A 22,615-nucleotide genomic window follows, 5' to 3' on the forward strand; every position below is an offset into this window, starting at 1 on the left:
ATCTAAACTGCCTTCTAAATCTTTAGTCCAGGAACCAGTGAAGTGATTAAAAAAAGCCCTTGGAACTAATTGAAAATTGTAAAGTTGAGAAAACAGCAGACCATACTAAAAGTCACCACTCCTGGTACATAAAAGCAACTGTAGCGCAAGTCATCTTTGCCCAAAGTGTGGGTGGGGCTGTGGGCTGGGGAGGAGCCTGTATCCTGCCCTGGCCCTTGTGGGCCTGGAGGAGACAGAACCCACTCTTCAAGGGACAGTAACTTTAATTGAAGCAACATTGTTGAGGCAGCAGGAGGAGGAAGGAGAGCATAGAACTTTCCACAAGCATGACTGGAGTCAGAACATCCAAGGTCCTTACGGCAGGGAAGAGAAGCCTTTGAGTCAAGTACCGCAGCTCAGTGCTATACATTTCACTTCTGCTCAGACTTCCTTAGCTGCAAGGAGGCATGTGGCTGTGCCCGGCTTCATGGGAGTGCGGAAGTATCCTACCTTAACGGCAGTGTCCATGTACTCCAGTTGCTGGGGCCTCCATGGACTGTGACCCATGGAGACTGCTACTGCCGTTAAGTCCCAGAGGTGGGGATGGGGGAGCGGTTCGGGGCTGCTTCAAGGCCTGGGCCCCACCAGTGGGTGGCCCTGGCGAGGGCTCTGGAGCTCTGCAGGACACAGCCCTCAGCCTGTCCCTGAGCCCCCAGCTCACCCTCCAGCCTGAGGCCAGAGGGCCTGGAGGGCCCCAGGGAGAAGGCTACGATCCTCTTCTCACTGCACTCTCTGCAGCGAGGACCACTGCCAGGCTGATTGTTGGCAGAGCGGGACCTCTAACCACTGGCAAGCTTTATATTATCCCATAGATCTTTTATATTGCTTCCATTTTTTTCATTTCTTTTATATTGCCTTTCTGTCTGCTGTTCTGATTGGGGGATTTACATTATTTTTTCTTTCAGAACACATTCATTCTGCATTATTCAGTCTGCTATTTATTGCCTTTAGCTCAGCTTTCATCTGGGCAACTGAGTTTTCTAATTTTTCTTGGCTCCTCTATATAGTTTCTAGTCCCTTTTTACAGTAATATGTATTTCAATTATAGCCTTTCTTAATTCCTTCAGTATTTTCACTATCTTCTTTTTGAAATAAATCAGTATCTATTAGATGAAGATGTCTATTTCACTGTTCTTTCAGGGCAATTCTCTTGATCTTTTAATTGGGAGTGGTTGTTCTGCTTCTTCATTTTACTTATATTTCTCTTACTCTATGAGTTTAGGAGAAACAGTTAACTACTGTGGTCTTGGAGGGCTATTTTTATGTGGGAGTATCCATGTGTAGCCTGCACGGGTTTAATATATTTGGTGGGAGGGCTGTTTTAGTATGGCTGCCTCTTTCCTCAGTGCGTGCTGGCCGTTATCACCTTTAAAAGGGGGTGTGACTGTGACTGGTGTCGTGGTGACCCGAGCCTGAACTGAATGTTGAGCAGAGCCTCCTCTTTGCTCTGTGGTTGTCACAGCCCTGTTGGCAGCAGCGTCTACCCCCTAGTTGTTAGAGTAGAAACCCTCAGATCTGTTTCTGATGTGCGGTGTGAGATAGGTGGAATTGGAGCACTCCCACTGAGAGAGGAGCCACTGAGTGTTCCTCTACCAGAGCTATCCACTGTGAAGTGCGCTCCATGGTGTCACCTGAAACCCACTGTGCAAGCTCACAAAGTGTACTGTTGGTGGCATGCCCTTGGCCCCACCTCAACTTTGGGAATGCAGGCAGTAGTCCCTGGTGTCCCTCAGGCCCTGTGTTAACAAAGCCACCAGCGCAAATCAACCAGTGCAGATCCACTGAAGTCAGGTACCACGACTGCAGTAGTTGCACACCTGGACCCTCCATGGGAGCTATGGGAGCAACCCAGACCCTGTCCCAGCCTGCATGTGCATGCGCCCACAGAGCCCACAGATGCTAAGGCCAGACGCATCAGAGCTGCAGGAGCACCCGTTGTCCATTCAGATATCATGAAGTCGCTGAGTTTTTACAAAGCCAGTGGCCATGGCATAAATCTGCAGATCACACAGTCGTGGGGAGATGGCTTAGATTTCAGCCCTGCTTCCTAAGTTATGTGACCCCTGGTAATCAACTTGGATTTCAGCCCCGCCTCCACTTGTGGGCAACTCCATGGCACTTGCGTGCTCCCAGAGCTTGTAGAGGTGGTCCCAAGCCAGCTGAAAGAGGCTGCTATGGCGGCCCCGCCCCTCCCTTCACTCACATGCACATTAACAGTGGGGTTTCAGCGGCAGCTCCACTCCCTCTGTGAGCATGCCAAGTGTGAGGCTGCTAATGGCAGGCACCGCCCCTCCCTTCTCACACCCCCTTAACAATGACACTTTGCTTCTATGGCGGGCCCAGGCTTCTTCCATGTATACCTACCAGTTGTCGCTGTACCACACTCCAGCCCCTTCCTGCTGTCTCCACACAGCCAACCCCAGTCCTCCCCTTGGGTCTGTCCTCTAAAGCTGGAGTATCAGCACCCAGCCCTCGTGTGCACCAGCCGATGTGCATCTCAGGCTGGGGAGTGCAGGGCAGTGGCCCAGACCATCTGTTCTGGCCTCTCTGTGCAAACTGGCTGCTGCTGTCTCCTCTGAGCCTCTGAAGCTCCCTTTCTGTCCCACCTGAGGGGCCTTCCAAGATATGGGAACCTTTTCCTCTTTCATGACTCCCTCCCAGGGACACAGGTCCCATCCCGCTTCCCTTTTTTTTCTTTCATCCTACCCGATTACATGGAGATCTTTCTTGCACTTTTAGGTTCTGAGATCTGCCAGGTTCAGTAGGTATTCTGTGAGAATTGTTCCACAGAGACGTATTTTTCATGTATTTGTGGGTGGAGGTGACCTCCATGTCCTTCTATTCTGCCACCTTGATTGGAGCCTCCAGTATGTGGTTTTTTGAGAGTATATTAGATCATAAACAGAACTAGCTATATAAACACTGAGAACAAAGCTTTTGTGAAAAATAAGATTTTGTAGTTTGCCTCTTGCACGTGAATTTAAAGTTCTAAATTTTAAAACTGTGCAAATTTTAAAAACATTTTATTACAACCATAAAAAATGTCAGAGGCATGGAATTTTGAGCTGGTGAGACCTTGGTGTATCCAGTCTGCTTTCATGCTATTAATATTTGCAAGACTAATGAATGTTGAAAACAATATAAACTTTCATATTACTTTTAGGGACAAGACATAGATCTTTCTCATAGCAGTGAATCTCAAACAGTGAAGAAGTTTGATACTTCCATTTCATTTCCACCAGTAAATTTAGAAATTATAAAGAAGCAACTAAATACTAGGTAAGTAATATTAATTTTAAAATTTACATTTGTGATAGACACTTAATAGTGAAAAAAATTAGCACTATAATCTTTTTAACTATTAAATATTAGTATTAAACAGATTTATAGGCAAAAATTAGCATCACCTGTATTAGCACATTAATATAACTGATTTCCTTTTTTATATGTCTTTTAGTGTTTATGATAAGTATATATCATATAGTTACAATCAATAAAATCAAGTTCTGCTTTTTTCACTTACTATTTTTGTTAGCATTTATCTGCATTGTTAAATAGCCTTTAATATTTAAAAATAATATGTCGGGAGTGATGGCAGCAAGATGCCAGAATAAGAAGCCCTAGACCTCGTTGCCTCACAGAGATACCAACTTAACAACAGCATACTGTCCAAAAAGCCTTTATGAGTACTCCAGAAATCAGGAAGTTGTAGTACCCCAGGCAAGCTCAAAGCCCAAAATAGCCACATTGTAATGGGTAAGAAAAACCATTTCATTCCAACTGCATCTAGCCCCTCTCACAAGCCAGCACTGCTTTTGATGGAGAGAAAAAACCCAAGTCATAGTTTTTCCATTGGGAAGGAGAAAGAAGAGTGGAACACTGTCTTTTGGAGGTACTGCCCAAGAGACTTGTTTCTGTCTTGTCTGTCTCAGAGCACTGATGGGGAACCATCATACGTTAGATGCCTGAGGGCCACAGAGGGCAAGGAAGAGCTAAGCAGCCTGTTGCAGAGCCGGAAAGTCTGTAGTACTACAAACACCAGAGGGAACAAGAGACTACAGAATCCTGAAAAAGAAACCCACTAATCTCTATAATTAGGAAATTTCGTATAGAAGCCCAGAGAAGGTGCCTCCCCCAGGAAAGGTTTGAGAAGACACTCTTCCCCACACAACACCACTGGGAATCTCCAGTCAGGCTGATTGCAATGCACTTAAGGGAAACAGCTTCATATGAGGGAGAAACTCCCCTTAAGTGCATTTTCAAATACACAAAACACAACAAAAAGATAACCAGATACATGAATAAACAAGGAAACATGGCCCAATCAAAGGGCCCAAATTAATTCCAGAACTGAAAGAAACAGAGGTCTATGAATTACCTGACAGAGAATTCAGAATAATCTTCTTAAAGAAGCTTAATGTCTTCTTAAAGAAGCTTAATGTGCCATAAGAGATCACAGACAACTAAAGAAATCAGGGAAATGATACATGAACAAGGTTGGAATACCAACGGAGATGGAAACTAAGAAAGAACCAGAGGTTCTAGAGCTGAAAGTGTAATAACTGAACTAAAAAATTTAATGAAGGGGGCTTCCCTTGTGGCACAGTGGTGAGAGTCCACCTGCCAATGCAGGGGACACGAGATCGTGCCCCGGTCCGGGAAGATCCCACATGCCACGGAGTGTCTGGGCCTGTGAGCCATGGCCGCTGAGCCTGCACATCCGGAGCCTGTGCTCCGCAACGGGAGAGACCACAACAGTGAGAGGCCCACGTACCAAAAAAAAAAAAAAAAAAAGGAAATTTACTGAAGGTAGCAGACTATATCAAGCAGAAGAAACAAGCGAGACCTCAAAGAGTGATCATTTGAAATTACCAAGTCAGAGTAGCAAAAAGAAAAAAGAAAAGTGAAGAAAGCCTAAGGGATTTATATGATGCTATCAAGCAGAACAACATATACATTATGGGAATCCAAGAAGGAAAAGAGTAGCAGAATGGGACAGAGAGCTTATCTGAAGATATAATGGCCAAAGACTTACCAGTCTGAGGAAGGAAATGGGCATTCAACTTCAAAAAGTTAAAAGGACTCCAACAAGGATGAACACAAGGAGGCTTACAATGAGACGATTATAATCAAACTTTCTAGATACAAAGAATTTAAAAAGCCACAAGACAAAAGCACCTCATCATGTACAAGAGGGCCCCATAAGATTAACAGGAGACTTCTCAACAGAAACATTACAGGGGCCAGAAGGGAGTAGGATGAAACATTACGGGGGCCAGAAGGGAGTAGGATGAAGGAGAAATAAAAAACTCAGGTAAACAAAGCTGAGGGAGTTCGTCACACTAGACCTGCCTTAACAAAAATTGCTGAAAGATATCCTTCAAGTTGAAATGAAAGGACACTAGACAGTAGCATGAACCATACAAAAATACAAAGTTCTCTGGTAAAGGTAAATATATATATAAATATAGAATCCTGTAATACTGTAAGAGTGGTGTAAAAATCACTTTTAATACAGAATTTTAAAGGTAAAAGCACAAAAATAACATGTTAGTGGATACAAAATTTTTAAGTGTAATTTGTGATATCAATAACAAGAGGTGGAGGGGGAGATATAAAGGAGTAGAGTTTTTGTATGTGATTGAAGTTAAGATGTTGTCAGTTTAAAATAGATTACTAGAATTATAAGATGTTTTTTGGTAATCCCCATGGTAAACATAAAGAAAGTACCTATAGAAGATATGCAGAGGAAAATGAAAACGATCTAGAGCACATCACTACAAAAAAATCAACAAAACGCAAGGCAGCAACAAAGTGAGAGAGTGACGTGAACATATATACACTACCAAACGTAAAATAGTTAGCTAGTGGGAAGCAGCTGCATAGCACAGGGAGATCAGCTCGGTGGTTTGTGACCACCTAGAGGGGTGGGATAGAGAGGGTGGAGGGGAGGGAGACGCAAGAGGGAAGAGATATGGGAACATATGTATATGTATAACTGATTCACTTTGTTATAAAGCAGAAACTAACACACCATTGTAAAGCAATTATACTCCAATAAAGATGTTAAAAAAAAAAAGGGAGAGGGACAAAATAACTACAAGACAGACAAAAAACAATTTAAAAATAACAGTCGTAAGTCCTTCCATATCAGTAATTACTTCAAATGTGAATGGATTATATTCTATAATCAAAAGACATATAGTGGCTGAATAGGTTGGGAAAAATAAAAGAAGCAAGATCTGGGAATTCCCTGGTGGTCCAGTGGTTAGGATTCTGTGCTTTCACTGCCTAGCACCTGGGTTTGATCCCTGGTCAGGGAACTAAGGTCCCACAAGCTGCACAGCCAAAAAATTTTAAAAAGCAAGAGCCAACTATATACTATCTGCAAGAGGCTCACTTAGATTTAAGGATGCATATAGGATGAAAGTGATAGGATTGCAAAAAGATTCCATGAAAACAGTAAACAAAAGAGAGCAGGAGTGGCATTACTTAGAGAAAAGAATTTTAAGTTTAAAACTACAAGAGACAAGGATATTATGTAATATAAAAGGGTCAATTTATTGGGACAATATAGCAACTATTTATATGTATATGTACCCAACAGTGGAGCACCTAACTGTATAAAGCAAATATTGACAGAGCTGAAGGGAGAAATAGCAATATAATAATAGTATGAGACCTCAATATCACACTTTCAAATAATTGATGAAATAGACAGAGAGTCTTAAGGAAACAGTGATCTTGAACAAAGCTAAATGAACCTAACAAATATATGGAATGTTCCACCCAACAGCAGCAGAATATACTTTCTTTTCAACCACACAGACCATACTCTGCAGAATAGATCCCACATTAAGTCACAAACAAGTCTTAACAAATTTAAGGTTGAAATCATACCTTTTCCAAGCACAGTGCAGTGAGACTAGAAATCGGTAACAGAAAGGGAAAGGGAAAATTCACAAATGTGTGGAAACTAAACAGGCTCTTGAACAGCCAATGTACCGAAGAAGAAATCAAAATGGAAACTATAAAGTATCTTGAGGCAAATGAAAACAAAAACACCAAAAGTTATGGGATGCAGCAAAAGCAGTACTAAGAGGAAAGTTTATAGCAATGAACACATTAAAAAAGAAGAAAGGTATCAAATCAACAACCTAACTGTACCTCAAAAAACTTCAAAAAGAACAAACTGAGCCCAGTTATCGGAAGGAAATAGTAAAGATTAGAGCAGAAATAAACATAATAGAGCATAGAAGAACAACTGAAGAAAAATCAAAACTGAATTTTTTTTTTAAGATCAAAAAAATTTGACAAACCCTTAGCCAGGCTAAGTGAAAAAGAGAATAGTTTCAAATAACAAAAGTAAGAAAGAGAAACGTTACAGCTAATGCCACAGAAACAAAAAGGATCATAAGATACTATAAACAATTATACACCAACAAACTAGATAACCAAGAAGAAATGGATCAATTTCAAGAAACATACAACCTACCAAGACTGATTTATAAAGAGATGAAAAATTTGAACAAATCTGTTACTAGTAAGGAGATTGAATTAGTAGTCAAAAACCTACCAACAAAGAAAAGCCCAGGACAGATAACCTCACTGGATAATTCTACCAAACATTTAAAGATGAATTAACACCATTCCTTCTCAAACCCTTCCAAAAAACTGAAGAGGTGATAACATTCCCAAACTCATTCTATGAGGTCAGCATTACCCTGATCCCAAAATCTGAGACAAAGATAGTACAAGAAAAGAAAGTTAATAAGCCAATATCCCTGATGAATATTGATGTAAAAACCCTCAGTAAAATACTAGCAAATGTAATTAACAATACATTAAGAGGATTATACACATGATCAAGTGGGATTTATTCCTGGAATACAAGAATGAGTCATAAGAAAATCAGTGTGGTATACTACATTAACAGAATGAAGGGCAAAAACCACATGATCATCTCAATTGATACAGAAGACACCTTTGACAAAATTAAGCACACTTTCATGATAAAAACCCTCACCCAACTAGGAATAGGAAGAAATTACTTGAACATAATAAAGACCATATATGAGTAGCCCACAGCTAACATCATATTCAGTGGTGGAAAACCAAAAGCTTTCCCTGTAAGATCAGGAACAAGGTAAGGATGCCTATTCTTGTGCCTTCTATTCAAAGTTTTGGGAGTCCTAGCCAGAGAATTCACACAAGAAAAATAAATTGATAAATAAATAAATAAAAGACATCCAAATAGGAAAGGAAGAAGTAAAATTATCTCTGTTCACAGATGATACGATCTCTTATGTAGGAAAGCCTGAAGACTACACTTACATATACACACACACCCTGTAAGAGCTAATAAATCTGGCAAATTGCAGAATGAAATATCAACACATAAAAATCAGTTGTTTTTATGCACTAACAATGAAAAGTCCAAAACTATATATTTAGAAAACACTCATTTACAATAGAATTAAAAAGAATAAAATTTAGGAATTAACTTAGTCAAGGAGACAAAAGATTTGTACATCAAAAATTACAAAACATTGCTGAAAGAAATTGAAGACATAAGTAAATGGAAAGACATCCCATGTTCATGGATTAGAAAACAATACTATTAAAATGTCCATATTACCCAAAGCAATCTATAGATGCAGTGCATTCTCTATCAAAATCCCAATGGCATTTTTTGCAGAGATAGGAAGAAATCCTGAAATTCATATGGAATCTCAAAGGACCCAAGAAAGAAAAAGCACAGGCAACAAAAGCAAAAATAGACAAGTGGGACTACATCAAACTAAAATGTTTTCTGCCTAACAAAGGAAATAATCAACAGAGTGAAAAGGCAACCAACAGAATAGGAGAAAATATTTGTAAACCATATATATGATAAGTGGTTAATACCCAAAATATATAAGTAGCCCATGTAACTCAACAACAGACTATCCAACTGAAAAATGGGTAAAGGACTGGAATAGATATTTCTCAAAGAAGACATACAAGTGGTGAACAAACCTGAAAAGATGCTCAACATCACTAATCAGGGAATTAACAAATCATAACCACACTGAGCTATCACCTCATACCCATTAAGGTGGCCACTATGAAAAATACAGAAATTGACTGGTATTGTCAAAGATATAGAGAAAAGGGAACTCTTATACACTGTTGGTGGGAATGTAAAATGATCAGTTGCTATGGAGAACAATTTCTGAAAAAGTTAAAAATAGAATTACCATATGATCCAGCAATCCAACTTTTGGATATATAGCCAAAAGAATTCAAAAGAAAACAGTTCAAGAGATATTTGCACATTACAGCCTTATTTACAATAGCTTGGAGGTAGAAGCAACTTAAATGTCCATCAGCAGATGAATGGGTAAAGAAAATGTGGTATTTACACACAGTGGAGTATTTATTATCAGTGGTAAAAAAAAAGAAATCCTGTCATGCCACAACATGGATGAACCTTGAGGACTAAGTGAAATAGACCAGTTACAAAAAGATAAATACTGCATGATTCTACTTATATGAGGTATCTAAAGTAGTCATACTCTTAGGAACTGAAAGTAGAATCATGGTTGCCAAGGGTGGGGGGAGATGGGGAGTTGTTGATCAGTGGGTATAGAATTTCAGTTCTGCAAGATGAAAAAGTTCTAAAGATCTGTTATACAACGATGTGCATATCGTTAATACTACTGTAATATACTTTAATGGTTAAGTGTAAATTTTGTTATATGTTTTTGACTACAATAAAAAATAAGTATATTAGTAATATTTTGTTCGTCGATACAGTTAGTATATCATGATTTATTTAAGTATTTGTGTTGGACATTGACATTTTGATTTCTAAATGTGTCTTATTATAAATAATGCTACAGATGTTCATTATGAACGTTTTGTTCCTATAAGTCACTTAAACTGTTATTTTTTTTTTATAAATTTATTTATTTATTTTTGTCTGTGTTGGGTTTTCATTGTGGTGCACGGGCTTCTCATTGTGGTGACTTCTCTTGTTGCGGCGCACAGACTCTAGGCGCATAGGCTCAGTAGTTGTGGCTCACGGGCTCTAGAGTGCAGGCTCAATAGTTGTGGTGCACAGGCTCAGTTGCTCCGCAGTATGTGGGATCTTCCTGGACCAGGGCTCAAACCCATGTCCCCTGCATTGGCAGGCGATTCTTAACCACTGTGCCACCAGGGAAGTCCCAAAATGGTTATATTATTTCTTAAGATAAGTTTCCGGGGAAAGTTAACTGCAGCAAAAGTTAGACATATTTTTATGGTTCTTGATACAAAGCACAGCTTTGTAAAGCACAGCTAACCATTCATTATCTATTGCTATTAATAGTTATCTCTTAAATAGTATTAATCTCACATTTATAAATGGTATTTTTTGTTAAAAATAAGGCAAACCCCGTAATAGGTTGTTTTGTTTTAAATATTTATATATTTTCTGTTTTACTACTTAGGATCTAGTGTGCATCTTTAGATATATGAAAGAATAAATATGACAGTAAAAGTCTAATTAGTCCTTACAACATTTAATACAAGGAGAGAGCTTGGTTCTCCTGCCACCAAAGCAAGTATTCTTAAAGAACATTTTCATTGCTTTTTTTTTTTATACCTGGGAATTTTTTTCTAATACCTTCAAATAGGTTCAGAATTTTCTCCCCCTGTATCTTTTGTATAAATCAGATTTGCAGTAGCTTCATTCCTTGATCACATTGCAACTAAAATATGTTGGTCATGGTTTATTTAAATAGTTTAATGCAGAAAAGGACCTTTTGTAACATTTTATTGTGAAATATATGAAAATTTTAGATGTACCATTTTTTAGATTTCAGGTTATCTCTGTTTTCTAGGAGGTTGGCAAACTACCAGCCTACTGCCCATTTTTCTATATAAGGTTTTATTGAAACATAGCCATGCTTGTGCAGTGTATTATCTGTAGCTGATTTTGTGCTACAACATAAAATTGAGGAGTTACAACAGCAACCATCGAGCTTCCAAAGCCTAAAATGTTTACTATCTGGCCCTTTACCAAAAAAGTTTGCCAGCCTCTGTTCTAGGTCATTGTTTTTCAGTAGTGATGTTAAATGATGAGATTATCTTGATTAAAGATGATTTTTGTAATGTTTTCACTATCATTTACTCTCCTTCTGATACAGAGCTAGAATTATAGATAGATTGCATCTAGAATCACATATAACTCAGAACCTTTTTTTTTGAGATTGTGTTTGAGAGAGTTGTCTTGCATGAGTAATAGAACAGAAAAAAATAGCAGACCACTGATATAGATTAGCATTTCACTTTATCCAGATAAATGTTATTTTTAACTTTAGTGTACTTTATTTTTTTTATTAACGGGGTTCTTTATTTTAAAAGAAAACATATTTTATGGTTTAAAGACAAAAGTCAAAAAACAGTACAAAAGCTTATACAGAGAAAAGGAAGTCATCTTCCCCAGAGGAAACCATTTCTACCAGTTTATGTTTCCTTGCAGAAGTAATATATATGTATGTCTGTATAAGCACATACGTACTTATATATTGCCCCATTTTTAATACAAAATTGAAGCACACTTATATACCCTGTTCCATACCTTGTTTTTCCATATATGTACTTACACATTTACTGCTGTAACTGGTAATACTACACTTAAAGCATCTTGTTAATAATGCTTGCTGTACATTATTATCTTGATTTATTTCTTAACTGCCTCTATTTTTTATATAAAGCAAGGAAAGACTTTCAGAGACAAATGCAGTAGTCATTATTCAAGGGAAACTTGAAAAGAGGACATTTGGCCTAAGCAAGTGCTTACTAATAGTTTTCATTTTAGAGGAGGTTAGCAGAAGTTTAGTTTTTTTTAATTGTTTGATTCAAGTCCAAATACTATGAATTTGTTATTTCATTTAGTTAATTCTCTAATTCTAATGTGCTCACAGTGTCGAATATTAGTGTAAAACACATTCTAGATTTTTTGTGTGTTTCTTATTCCTCCATTGGCATGTATATGTAAGGGGTAAGTGAATTTTAAAAGATAAGCAGATGTTGAATTGTATTTGAGAGTTTTTTTATGTTATATCAGTTGATACATGTGATGTTCACAAGAGCTGAAGGAAACTGGGCTTCCTGAACATCAACAGAGCAGTATAGGGTTTACAGCAACAACAGAGGGAATGAAATGCACCCACCTCACGGAACATCAAATTCTAATGACAAAACAGAAACCATTGTGAGTCACGAAACAGATAAATTATTACCAAAATAATTTATAAATTTTAATATTAAAGTAATATTTAATGTTAATTAATTTATTAATATTTATTAATTTAATATTAATTAATATTTAGATGTTATTGAAATTTTAATTTTTAATATTAGATTTAATATTAAATATTTTGATGTTGATATTAAATATTTCAATTTTAATATTAAATATTTTAATAATTATAATACTTATAATATTATAAATTACCAAATCATAACATGCTCAAATGGTTTTTTTTTTAATGCTTGGCTTATTTATTTATTTATTTATTTTTAGCTGTGTTGGGTCTTTGTTTCTGTGTGAGGGCTTTCTCTAGTTGTGGCAAGCAGGGGCCACTCTTCATCGCAGTGAGCGGGCCTCTCACTATTGCAGCCTCTCTTGTTGCGGAGCACAGGCTCCAGAAGCGCAGACTCAGTAGTTGTGGCTCATGGGCCTAGTTGCTCCGCGGCATGTGGGATCTTCCCAGACCAGGGCCCGAACCCGTGTCCCCTGCATTAGCAGGCAGATTCTCAACCACTGAGCCACCAGGGAAGCCCTCAAATGGTTTTAATACCAGCTCAGATACCCATATTGCAAGGAAGACCACAGACTGATTTAACAGTAACTCCACATGGACTCCTGTGTTTCAAATATAAAACCACTGATTATTGCAGGAACTCACCTTGTTTATAAAATCTGATCAATCCACACTTACTAACTTCTCCTCTAAGACTAACTTATGATTAGCTCCAGCACCTAAAAACCTTTAAGTGTCCTTTCCTACCTTTCCCTTTGAAACCTCTTTTATCCTGGTGTTTTCCTTTGCTCTACAAGTCTTATAAACCCAGGTTTATATGATTGTCAGTTTCCTTGGTGGTCTTTGTAAGGTAGATTTGAAAAATTTTTTCATTAGACCGCTATTTACTATATTAGAAATAAAAGTTTGTAATATAAAACGATTTTTATTTATTTTTATTTTATATTTATTTAGATTAACATTACTACAGGATACTCACCGCTCTCACCTGAGGGAATATGAAAAATACATACAAGATGTCAAGAGCTCAAAGAGTACCATCCAGAACCTAGAGAATTCATCAAATCAAGTTCTAAATTTTAAATTCTATAAAAGCATGAAAGTTTATGTGGAGAATTTAATTGACTGTCTTGATAAAAAGGTACATGTCTATAAATATGTAATCATTTCCTTTTTATGGAGAAATTCCCTTACAATGTGATTTTTTTTAAGTCTAAATCCCATAAATAAATATTTCATCTAGGACTCTTCCTACACATTTTTGACATACTGGAGTATTAAGTATTCCCTCAATGTTGGACAGTTAGGTGTAGTTTGTAATCATTTTGCAACTTATAAATAGCAGTATAAATTTTTAAAATTCCATTTGTTTAAGAATAGTTCCTAGAAAGTAAATTATTAAGTGAAAGGGTCTAAATATTTTTAAGGCTTACGAAACATTGCTAAATTATCCCCCAGAAAGGTTGTATCAGTTTCTAGTTTACTACATTAAAAAATGGTTTTTGTTTTTACATATTTATTTTGATCTCAAACAAACCCTTTGTTTTGTTAATGTAGTTTTTCTTCTTTTGAATTATTTGTGTCCTTTGCACTGCTATCTTCTTGGTTTATATGGAGGTTTTTTGTAGGGTTTTTTTCCTTTTTTCTTTTTCCAGTATATGGTGAACAGTTCTTTATTGCTTAAAAATTTTAGTGCTTTATCCTATTTGATGTAGGTAAACATTCCAATTTGCCTTGTCTTTTGATTTTGTTTGCAATGGTTTTTTCACATTAGATGTGTTTTTTTGTTTTTAATTTTTTTTATTGAAGTATAGTTGATTTACAACGTGTTAGTTTCTGGTATACGGCAAAGTGATTCGGTTATGTATATGTATGTTCTTTTTCATATTCTTCTCCATTATGGTTTATTACAGGATATTGAATATAGTTCCCCGTGATGTACAGTCGGACCTGGTTGTTTATTTTATATATAGTAGTTTGTATCCACTAATCCCAAACTCCTAATTTATCCCTCCCCCACCCCCTTTCTCCTTTCATAACCATAAATTTGTTTTCTGTGTCTATGACACAGAAATATGTTTTCTGTGTCTGTTTCTGTTTTGTAAATAAGTTCATTTGTGTCATATTTTAGATTCTGCATATAAGTGATATCATTTAGTATTTGTCTTTCTCTTTCTGACTTATTTAGTGTGATAATCTCTAGGTCCATCCATGTTGCTGCAAATGGCATTATTTCATTCTTTTTTATGGCTGAGTAGTATCCCATTGTGTGTGTGTGTGTGTGTGTGTGTGTGTGTGCGCGCGCGCGCGCGTGTGCGTGTGTACACCACATCTTCCTTATTATCCATTCATCTGTCAGTGGACATTTAGGTTCTTTCCATGTCTTGGCTATTGTAAATAATGCTGCTGTGAACATTGGTGTGCATGTATCTTTTCGAATTAGAGTTTTCTCCAGATGCATGCCCAGGAGTGGGATTGCAAGATCATACGGCAGCTCTATTTTTAGTTTTTTAAGGAATCCCCATACTGTTTTCCATAATGGCTGCACCAGTTTACATTCCCACCAGCAGTGTAGCAGGGTTCCCTTTTCTCCACACCCTCTCCAGCATTTGTTACATGTAGACTTTTTGATGTTGGCCATTGTGACCAGTGTGAGGTGATACCTCATCGTAGTTTTGATTTGCATTTCTCTAGTAATTAGCAATGACATCAGATGTTTTGAAATTTTTGTGTTAATCAGATTTATGAATCATTCTTTTCCATTATAATTTCTGATTTTGTTTATACATACTAAGTCCTTACACTGGGGTCTTAAGTTGTCCTTTTTTTAAAGTAGACTAATCATTTTAAAAATATACTCTACTTTCTGCATTACTTTTAATTTACTTTTAAAATATTACCAAGTAATTGTATTTTCTCCCCTATTGTTTTAAGTTGACTACCTTTAATATCACTTGGTAGTTACTTTTCTGAAGTATCTATTACAATGTAACTTTCTTCATTCATCCTTGAAGAATTACACTGTCAAAGGCTTGAATCCATAGCATTAGCTATGGAACATCATTGGAGTGGGGGGATTGTTGCCCAAGAAATATAAAAATGCCGGTTTCAACTAATCACTCAATTCTGCTTGACAGCTTTCTTACTTGTCTGGTTAGGTCTCTTCCGTTCTCTGTTTTTTTAAATTTTACCAGTTTCCTCAAGTGTTCCCTACAGTCTGCCTCCCGTCAGTCTGTGAAAAATAGCTGCAGTCATTATTTCCTCCTCCTCTTTTGCTCAAAAAAGAATCCTTCTTATCTATCCACTCTTACCATGTTCCTGACTCCAGCCCATTAGGTTTTATTATTTATGATATTTATAGCTGTTTTAATACAGTAAGTTGATTTTCTAGTTTTATTAGTATTAAAAGTATTGGAAGCTAGGTCTGTTCCTCAGTGTTCTTTTAATTGAGATGAGATGGTATAAAAAATGTTTCTGTATATGAGAATTGAGCATGTAATATGCTTATATATAAATATTATTTTTTATAATTCATTAAGGATGACCCACAAAATGTTACTTATATATGTATTTCAGATTATCAACATCCAAGAAATAGAATCAGCCATGCATGCACTCCTTGTAAAACAAGCCATGATCTTTATGAAACGCAGGCAAGATGAATTAAAACATGAATCAGCGTATTTACAACAGTTATCACGTTAGTGTTTTTCATGTTCAATGTGATTTTTAATTCATTAAGCTAAATTATCAGCTAAAAGATAAAAATATTTTTATTCCTGTATAAAAAATGTTTTTTGAGTATTTTCCCACTAACCTTTCACCTACCCCCTTCCAAAACTCCCAAACCATTTAAGCTAGGGCTTCAAAATGTCTTAAATGCAGTCTAAAACTAAAAAATGAAAATTATAACTTCTAATCACTTAGTATTTGAAACAAAATATTTATAGGACCATTTAATGACTGTTTGGAGATGACTTGAAATAAATATATAGACTGTGTCAGAAATATAACTTTATAAATTTTCCATAGCCCGTCCACAGATTGTTTGTGGAGGTTAAAGAAGTTCTGGTGGGTTCAGCATAGAATCATCTGTAAGATCTCATTATATTAATAAAAGATTTGGATGCTTCCCTTTAGTTCTCACACTGGTTTTGTATTTTCAGAGATGTCTTCCATTGGTTAAGGTGCTGTCAGGGTATAGTGAAAGAAATGGGACCATAGCATCAAGTAGATGATAAAAGCAAAATCAGAATGACTCAAATACATGACATTCAGTTGGTCATAAATTACGGTACATGCTAAAATAGGAAATAATATGAATGACGTATTGGTAATGCAAATGTTTCTAGCATTTGACTATAGGGACAGAAAAAAAACTGGTGAAAACTGCTGAAAAAGAATACTAGGGAAAGAAACTTTATATTAAATTTTGTTACTGTTCTCAAGTGCTGAACTATATTCACCAGACAAGGTATATTTTCTTAGACTAGCAAACTCAATGACTGTTAATATTGTGATAGGGTAACATTGCAATTTCATTGCATGATGAAATATGCAATTTAAGCATATTCTATTTGTGTGTGTTTATATATACAGATATGTATATATACCTAAGATATAACTTGTTTTCAAAGTGTTTCACTGTATTTCTTTTAAGAATTTGCAGTATGAAATTAATTTTATTCATTAACAGGCAAAGCTGAGACGTCAACAAATAGAAGCTTGGCTATAGATGAAAAAACTCAATGGATTTTAGAAGAGATTGAATCTCGAAGGTAACTATATAAAGACTTAAAGCATCATTGAGCAAGTATTTTTTACTGCTTAAATACAGTTAACCATATAGTATAAATAACCATAACCTAGCATATTAATTTGTGAGGATGATATAAAACCAAAATTTATGGTTTAAAGATGCACTGGTATATTTGGATCAGTCAGAAGGAATGGGTAAAATGGCATTTATCAGGCTGGGAATGGCTCATACCTAAGAAGCCGGTCCTAATTACATTGTTACCTGCTCTTCCAAATCTGGGTAGGCTATGGGAATGTCTTACAGGAAAAAAGAGGGAGAACCAATTCAGATTAATGAAGCTAAAATGTCAAAAATATTAACATAAAATTGCATGCAAATGTGATGGTTTATTTCTGGGTATTTTAAGTAAATGATGACTTTTTGTTTTAAAGCATTTCTTTTCAACAGGAGCTATTTGTTTTTTATTTATTTTTGGTTTATTGCAAAATATAGGGCACAAAGAAGACAAGCAAGGGTTCTTTCTGGGAATTGTACTCATCAGGAAGGAACGTCTAGTGATGATGAACTACCTTCAGCAGACATGATGGACTTCCAAAAAAGCCAAGGTCAGTTATCAAGTTTCTAATGTGTCTTGAAGTATTGAAATGATGGAAAATGCTTTGCTGTGATTGCCCTTAATTATTTAAGCTATGTAAAATAGTTGGTAAAATTCAGGAAAAAAGGAATACATTTTTTTTTCCATATAAGACTTGTCCTTTCCTCTGAAAAAATGGATAAAATGGAGGAGCATGATGAGTATTCCTTTTCATCTCCTGTTATAAAGGAACCATGAACATTTTTGGCTTCATTTCTCTACTGCATACTTTCTATATTATAATTTTTAATTTAAAATAATTGAATTTAGTAAAGCCCAGTTTTAGCATTATAAGAAGGTAAAATATGTATAGTTGAGTGTGGGCTTTACAGTCAACCAGATGAGTTCAAAGAGGGGATCTAGTCTGTGTGATCATTGGCAGATTCCTTGACTTCACTATATCTGATATTGTTTGTTTGCTTGTTCTTTGTCTGTAAATAGGTAGGCTAGAAACACCTACCTTATAGGAAACATAGTTATGATGATGAAATGAGGTAATGTATTTATAATGTTTTGGCATATAGCAGGGGCTCAATAAATGGCAGACTTTATTAGTGTCAATTGTTACTAAAGTGTTTTTTTAATAAAACCTAATTTATATGTTAACGTCAAAGGATAGTTTTCAGCTCAGTTGATTACATAAGTTATACATAACTATGTTTATAGGAAACAAACTTCAAGATCACAAACTTAAAATGCATAATATACAGAGACTCATTTTCTTCACAGGTGACATTTTACGGGATCATAAGAAGATTTTTGAAGACGTACACGATGATTTTTGTAATATCCAGAATATTTTATTGAAATTTCAACAATGGCGAGAAAAGTTTCCTGATTCTTATTATGAAGCTTTCATTAGTTTATGCATTCCGAAGCTTTTAAATCCCCTAATACGATTTCAGTTGATTGATTGGAATCCTCTTAAGGTACATAAGCTTAACATGTGAAAAAAATCATCCTGATCACATTTAGTTACTTAAATCCTCTAGTTATCAGGTTAACTATAAAGTACCATTCATTTAGAGTTGGAATTGATAATTTGTGCTTTGGAGTAATAGTCTGCACTCATCTTTTCTTGGTTCTCACTCTGTTTTTAAGGCTGAGTGACACTTAACATCAGTAAAGGAAACACTTTTTCTTTTAAATCTTCTTCTATGATAAGTTTAAGATCACTCAAAAAAGTAAAGGTAGTATTAGACCTTAAGAATTTTAGAGTCTGTTTGAGTGAAATTCAAAATAGGTACCAAGAGTTCTGAAGTTGGAGATGACATAATGGGAATACTTGGCTAGGAAAGCTACAATGAAGATGAGGAATTTAAATGAGGATTTGAAGGATATATAGAATTTAAACAGGAAGACAGAGGAAGGAAAAGGTATTTTATGAAGGTACATAGGGAGAAATATTAGTTTAGTAGAGACTGCATAGATCCTAAATTAAGAGATATGAACTTGTTTTGATAGATAATGGGAGGCGTGACATGATGAAGGTAATGTTTTAGGAAGCCCTGAGCAACAGGCTAACTTGGAGGCTAGGGAGAAAAAGTTGAAGGTCTATACTGAAAGGCTATTGCTGTAGCCCAGGTGCAGGGTGAAGAATTCCTCACGTGGGGTGATAGTGACAAAGGGAAGAGAAAGAAAGTGTTGATTACAAGTGGCGTTATGAAGTAAGAATCAGTAAAATACTGAGAATAAACCTAACACAACATATCAGAAAGATGACCTCAAGATTTGGAGTCTGAGTTATTAGTACAATGGTAGTTCCATTCATAAAAATGGTGACTTTTCAGACAGGAAAACGGTTTTGATGGAAGTTTTACTTTATAGACAATGAAATGATGATGGGACATCCATGTGGATATGCCTGTTACGCAAACAGAAATGAGAAAATGAAACTCTAGGAAGAAAGGAGAGCTGAAAATAAAGATTTAACAAAGTAAAGGATGGATCCTTGTCGTTTTATCTTCCTCGCTCTAGTCATGCATGCCTTTAGGCTCTGTGTTAGGGCCATGCAGTGTTCATAGTTTAGGAGCCAAGCTTATCCCTAAGAAAGTGGTAGATAGTTGGTCGGAAAGCAGCCTAGTTGTTAACCACTCCAGCTGAACTGAGTAGTCTGTTACATCTAGCAAAGATCTGTTCATTCAGTTATTCAACAAATAATAATTGGCCGTCTGCTGTTTGTTTAATAATAAGCTAAACCACCTGCAAAGTATATATTTGTGCCAGTGAGACTCGAGAGAGCCAGAAGTGAATTTTGCGTGAGCTAAGTGTATTTTTATAAATAAATTACGTGGCTATTTTAACTGCTGTTGTTATAAATGTATACTTTGCTCCTAACAGTACCTGCTATGTAGTAGGCTCTGAACACATAGTGGACATTTCTGGATATGAATGAATGCATGAAACGCAGTGTTCTGTCCTACTGCCTAGACATCATGTCTTAGTCATGTCATCCTGCCTAGCCTTGGTGGTCTAGTACTGTATACATTGGGTTAAAATATGGAATTATTCTCCTTTGATCCTTAGAGAAGCTCTGGTAATTACTGAAAAAGTTAACTATTTAAAAATAAACTAATGTTTAAGAATTTATTTATAACTTAGATAATTTTATTTATAAGTTTGATTCCATAGGTTTAAAACAGATGCCATGGTTCACATCTATAGAAGAATTTATAGATAGCAGTATGGAAGATTCAAAGAAGGAAGATAGTTCTGATAAGAAAATCTTGTCTACTGTCATCAGCAAAACAATTATTCCTCGACTTACAGGTACTGTTTTGTAATCTTGATAAAATTAAATTGTTCTTTGGCAAAGTGTAAGATCATTAATTTCTGTTAACAGTCACAAATTTTTTTGGACGTTTTTGAACACAGCAACTGTAATATGCAGTAAAAAGCAATAGATGTTATAATTTAAGCTGATTAAAAAATGCTTGTTTGTGCAAGTGATTGGCTATCAAACTCCTGATACTTTTGGATCTTTAGTATTTGTGACATTAGCGTTACTTTTATTTTTATTTTTTTAATTAATTAATTTTATTTTAGGCTGCGTTGGGTCTTCATTGCTGCACGCAGGCTTTTCTCTAGTTGGTGGCGAGCGGGCTGTAGAGTGCAGACTCAGTAGTTGTGGCACACGGGCTTAGTTGCTCTGCGGCATGTGGGATCTTCCCGGACCAAGGCTCAAACCCATGTCCCCTGCATTGGCAGGTGGATTCTTAACCACTGCACCACCAGGGAAGCCCTAGCATTACTTTCATTAGTTACTTTTTTGTAAGTCATTTATTAGGGGCACACTTTCATCACTACTACATGTATTTCTTTCTTTCTCGTAACTTCTCCCCTATGTTTCTTTTTTTTTTTTAATTTTTATTGGAGTATGGTTGATGTACAATGTTGTGTTAGTTTCAGATGTACAGCAAAGTGAATCAGTTATACATATCCACTCTCTTTTTGGATTCTTTTCCCATATAGGCCATCACAGAGTATTGAGTAGCGTTCCCTGTGCTATACAGTAGGTCCTTATTAGTTATCAATTTTATATATAGTAGTATGTACATGTCAATCCCAATTTCTTGATTTACCCCTCCCCCCATCCCCTGGTAACCATAAGTGTGTTTTCCATATCCATGACTCTACTTCTATTTTATAAATAAATTCATTTGTACCCTTATTTTTAGATTCCACATATAAGCAATAACATGTGATATTTGTCTTTGTCTGACTTACTTCACCCAGTATGGCAGTCTCTGGGTCCGTCCATGTTGCTGCAGATGGCATTATTTGTTCTTCTTTATGGCTGAGTAATATTCTATTGTATATATGTACCACATCTTCTTTATACATTCCTCTGTTATGGACATTCAGGTTGCTTCCATATCCTGGCTATTGAAAACAGTGCTGCAGTGAACATTGGGGTGCATGTATCATTTTGAATTATGGTTTTCTCCAGGTATTTGCCCAGGAGTGAGATTGCTGGGTCTTATGGTAGTTCTATTTTTAGTTTTTTAAGGGACCTCCCATACTGTTCTCCATAGTGGCTGTACCAATTCACATCCCCATCAACGGTGTAGGAGGGTTCCCTTTTCTCCACACCCCCTCCAGCACTTACTGTTTGTGGACTTTTTGTTGATTGCCATTCTGACCGGTGTGAGGTTATACCCCATTGTAGTTTTGATTTGCATTTCTCTAATAATTAGTGATGTTGAGCAGCTTTTCATGTGCTTTTTGGCCATCTGTATGTCTTCTTCTTCGGAGAAATGCCTATGCAGATCTTCTGCCCATTTTTTGATTGGGTTATTTGTTTTTTTGATATTGAGCTGCATGAGCTGTTTGTATGTTTTGGAGATTAATCCCTTGTTGGTTCCTTCATTTGCAAATATCTTCTCCCATTCTGAGCCTTGTCTCTTTGTTTTGTTTATGGTTTCCTTTGCTGTACAAAAGATTTCAAGTTTAGGGAATTCCCTGGCAGTCCAGTGGTTAGGACTCCATGTTCTCACTTCTGATGTCCTGGGTTTGATCCCTGGTTGGGGAACTGAAATCCCACAAGCCATGTGGCGTGGCCCAAAAAAAGATTTTAAGTTTAATTAGATCCCATTTGTTTATTTTTGTTTTTATTTTCACTGGGAGGTGGATCAAAAAAGATCTTGCTGAAATTTATGTTAGAGACTGTTCTGCCTATGTTTTCCTCTAAGAGTTTTATAGTGGCTGGCCTTACATTTAGGTCTTTAACCCATTTTGAGTTTATTTTTGTGTAGTGTGTTTCTTCTTTCTTTAAAAAACATTACTACATTTCCCTCACATCTGCCACCAGCACTCAGAAGCCCTTGGGCATTGATGCTTGTGCTTCAGTCTGAAGACTTGTTTTATCTGAAATTGTACTTGATAAGGCTC

The 22,615-nt window shown here is 36.3% G+C and overlaps 1 protein-coding gene across 2 annotated transcripts in view; it reads left to right on the forward strand.

The window, feature by feature from the left end:
- The window catches only part of GCFC2 (GC-rich sequence DNA-binding factor 2), a 76,280-nt gene that overhangs the window by 33,493 nt on the left and 20,172 nt on the right, over positions 1 to 22,615 (forward strand). For both annotated transcript variants that reach the window (XM_079941436.1, XM_079941435.1), the window contains exons 5-11: positions 3,203 to 3,318; positions 13,287 to 13,473; positions 15,909 to 16,032; positions 17,029 to 17,110; positions 17,584 to 17,696; positions 18,455 to 18,654; positions 20,344 to 20,494. In XM_079941436.1, coding sequence (XP_079797562.1) covers positions 3,203 to 3,318; positions 13,287 to 13,473; positions 15,909 to 16,032; positions 17,029 to 17,110; positions 17,584 to 17,696; positions 18,455 to 18,654; positions 20,344 to 20,494 — 973 coding nt within the window. The remainder of the gene's footprint in view (positions 1 to 3,202; positions 3,319 to 13,286; positions 13,474 to 15,908; positions 16,033 to 17,028; positions 17,111 to 17,583; positions 17,697 to 18,454; positions 18,655 to 20,343; positions 20,495 to 22,615) is intronic.

The sequence above is a fragment of the Stenella coeruleoalba genome (genome assembly GCF_951394435.1).
Source record: "Stenella coeruleoalba genome assembly, chromosome: 13".
NCBI lineage: Eukaryota > Metazoa > Chordata > Mammalia > Artiodactyla > Delphinidae > Stenella > Stenella coeruleoalba.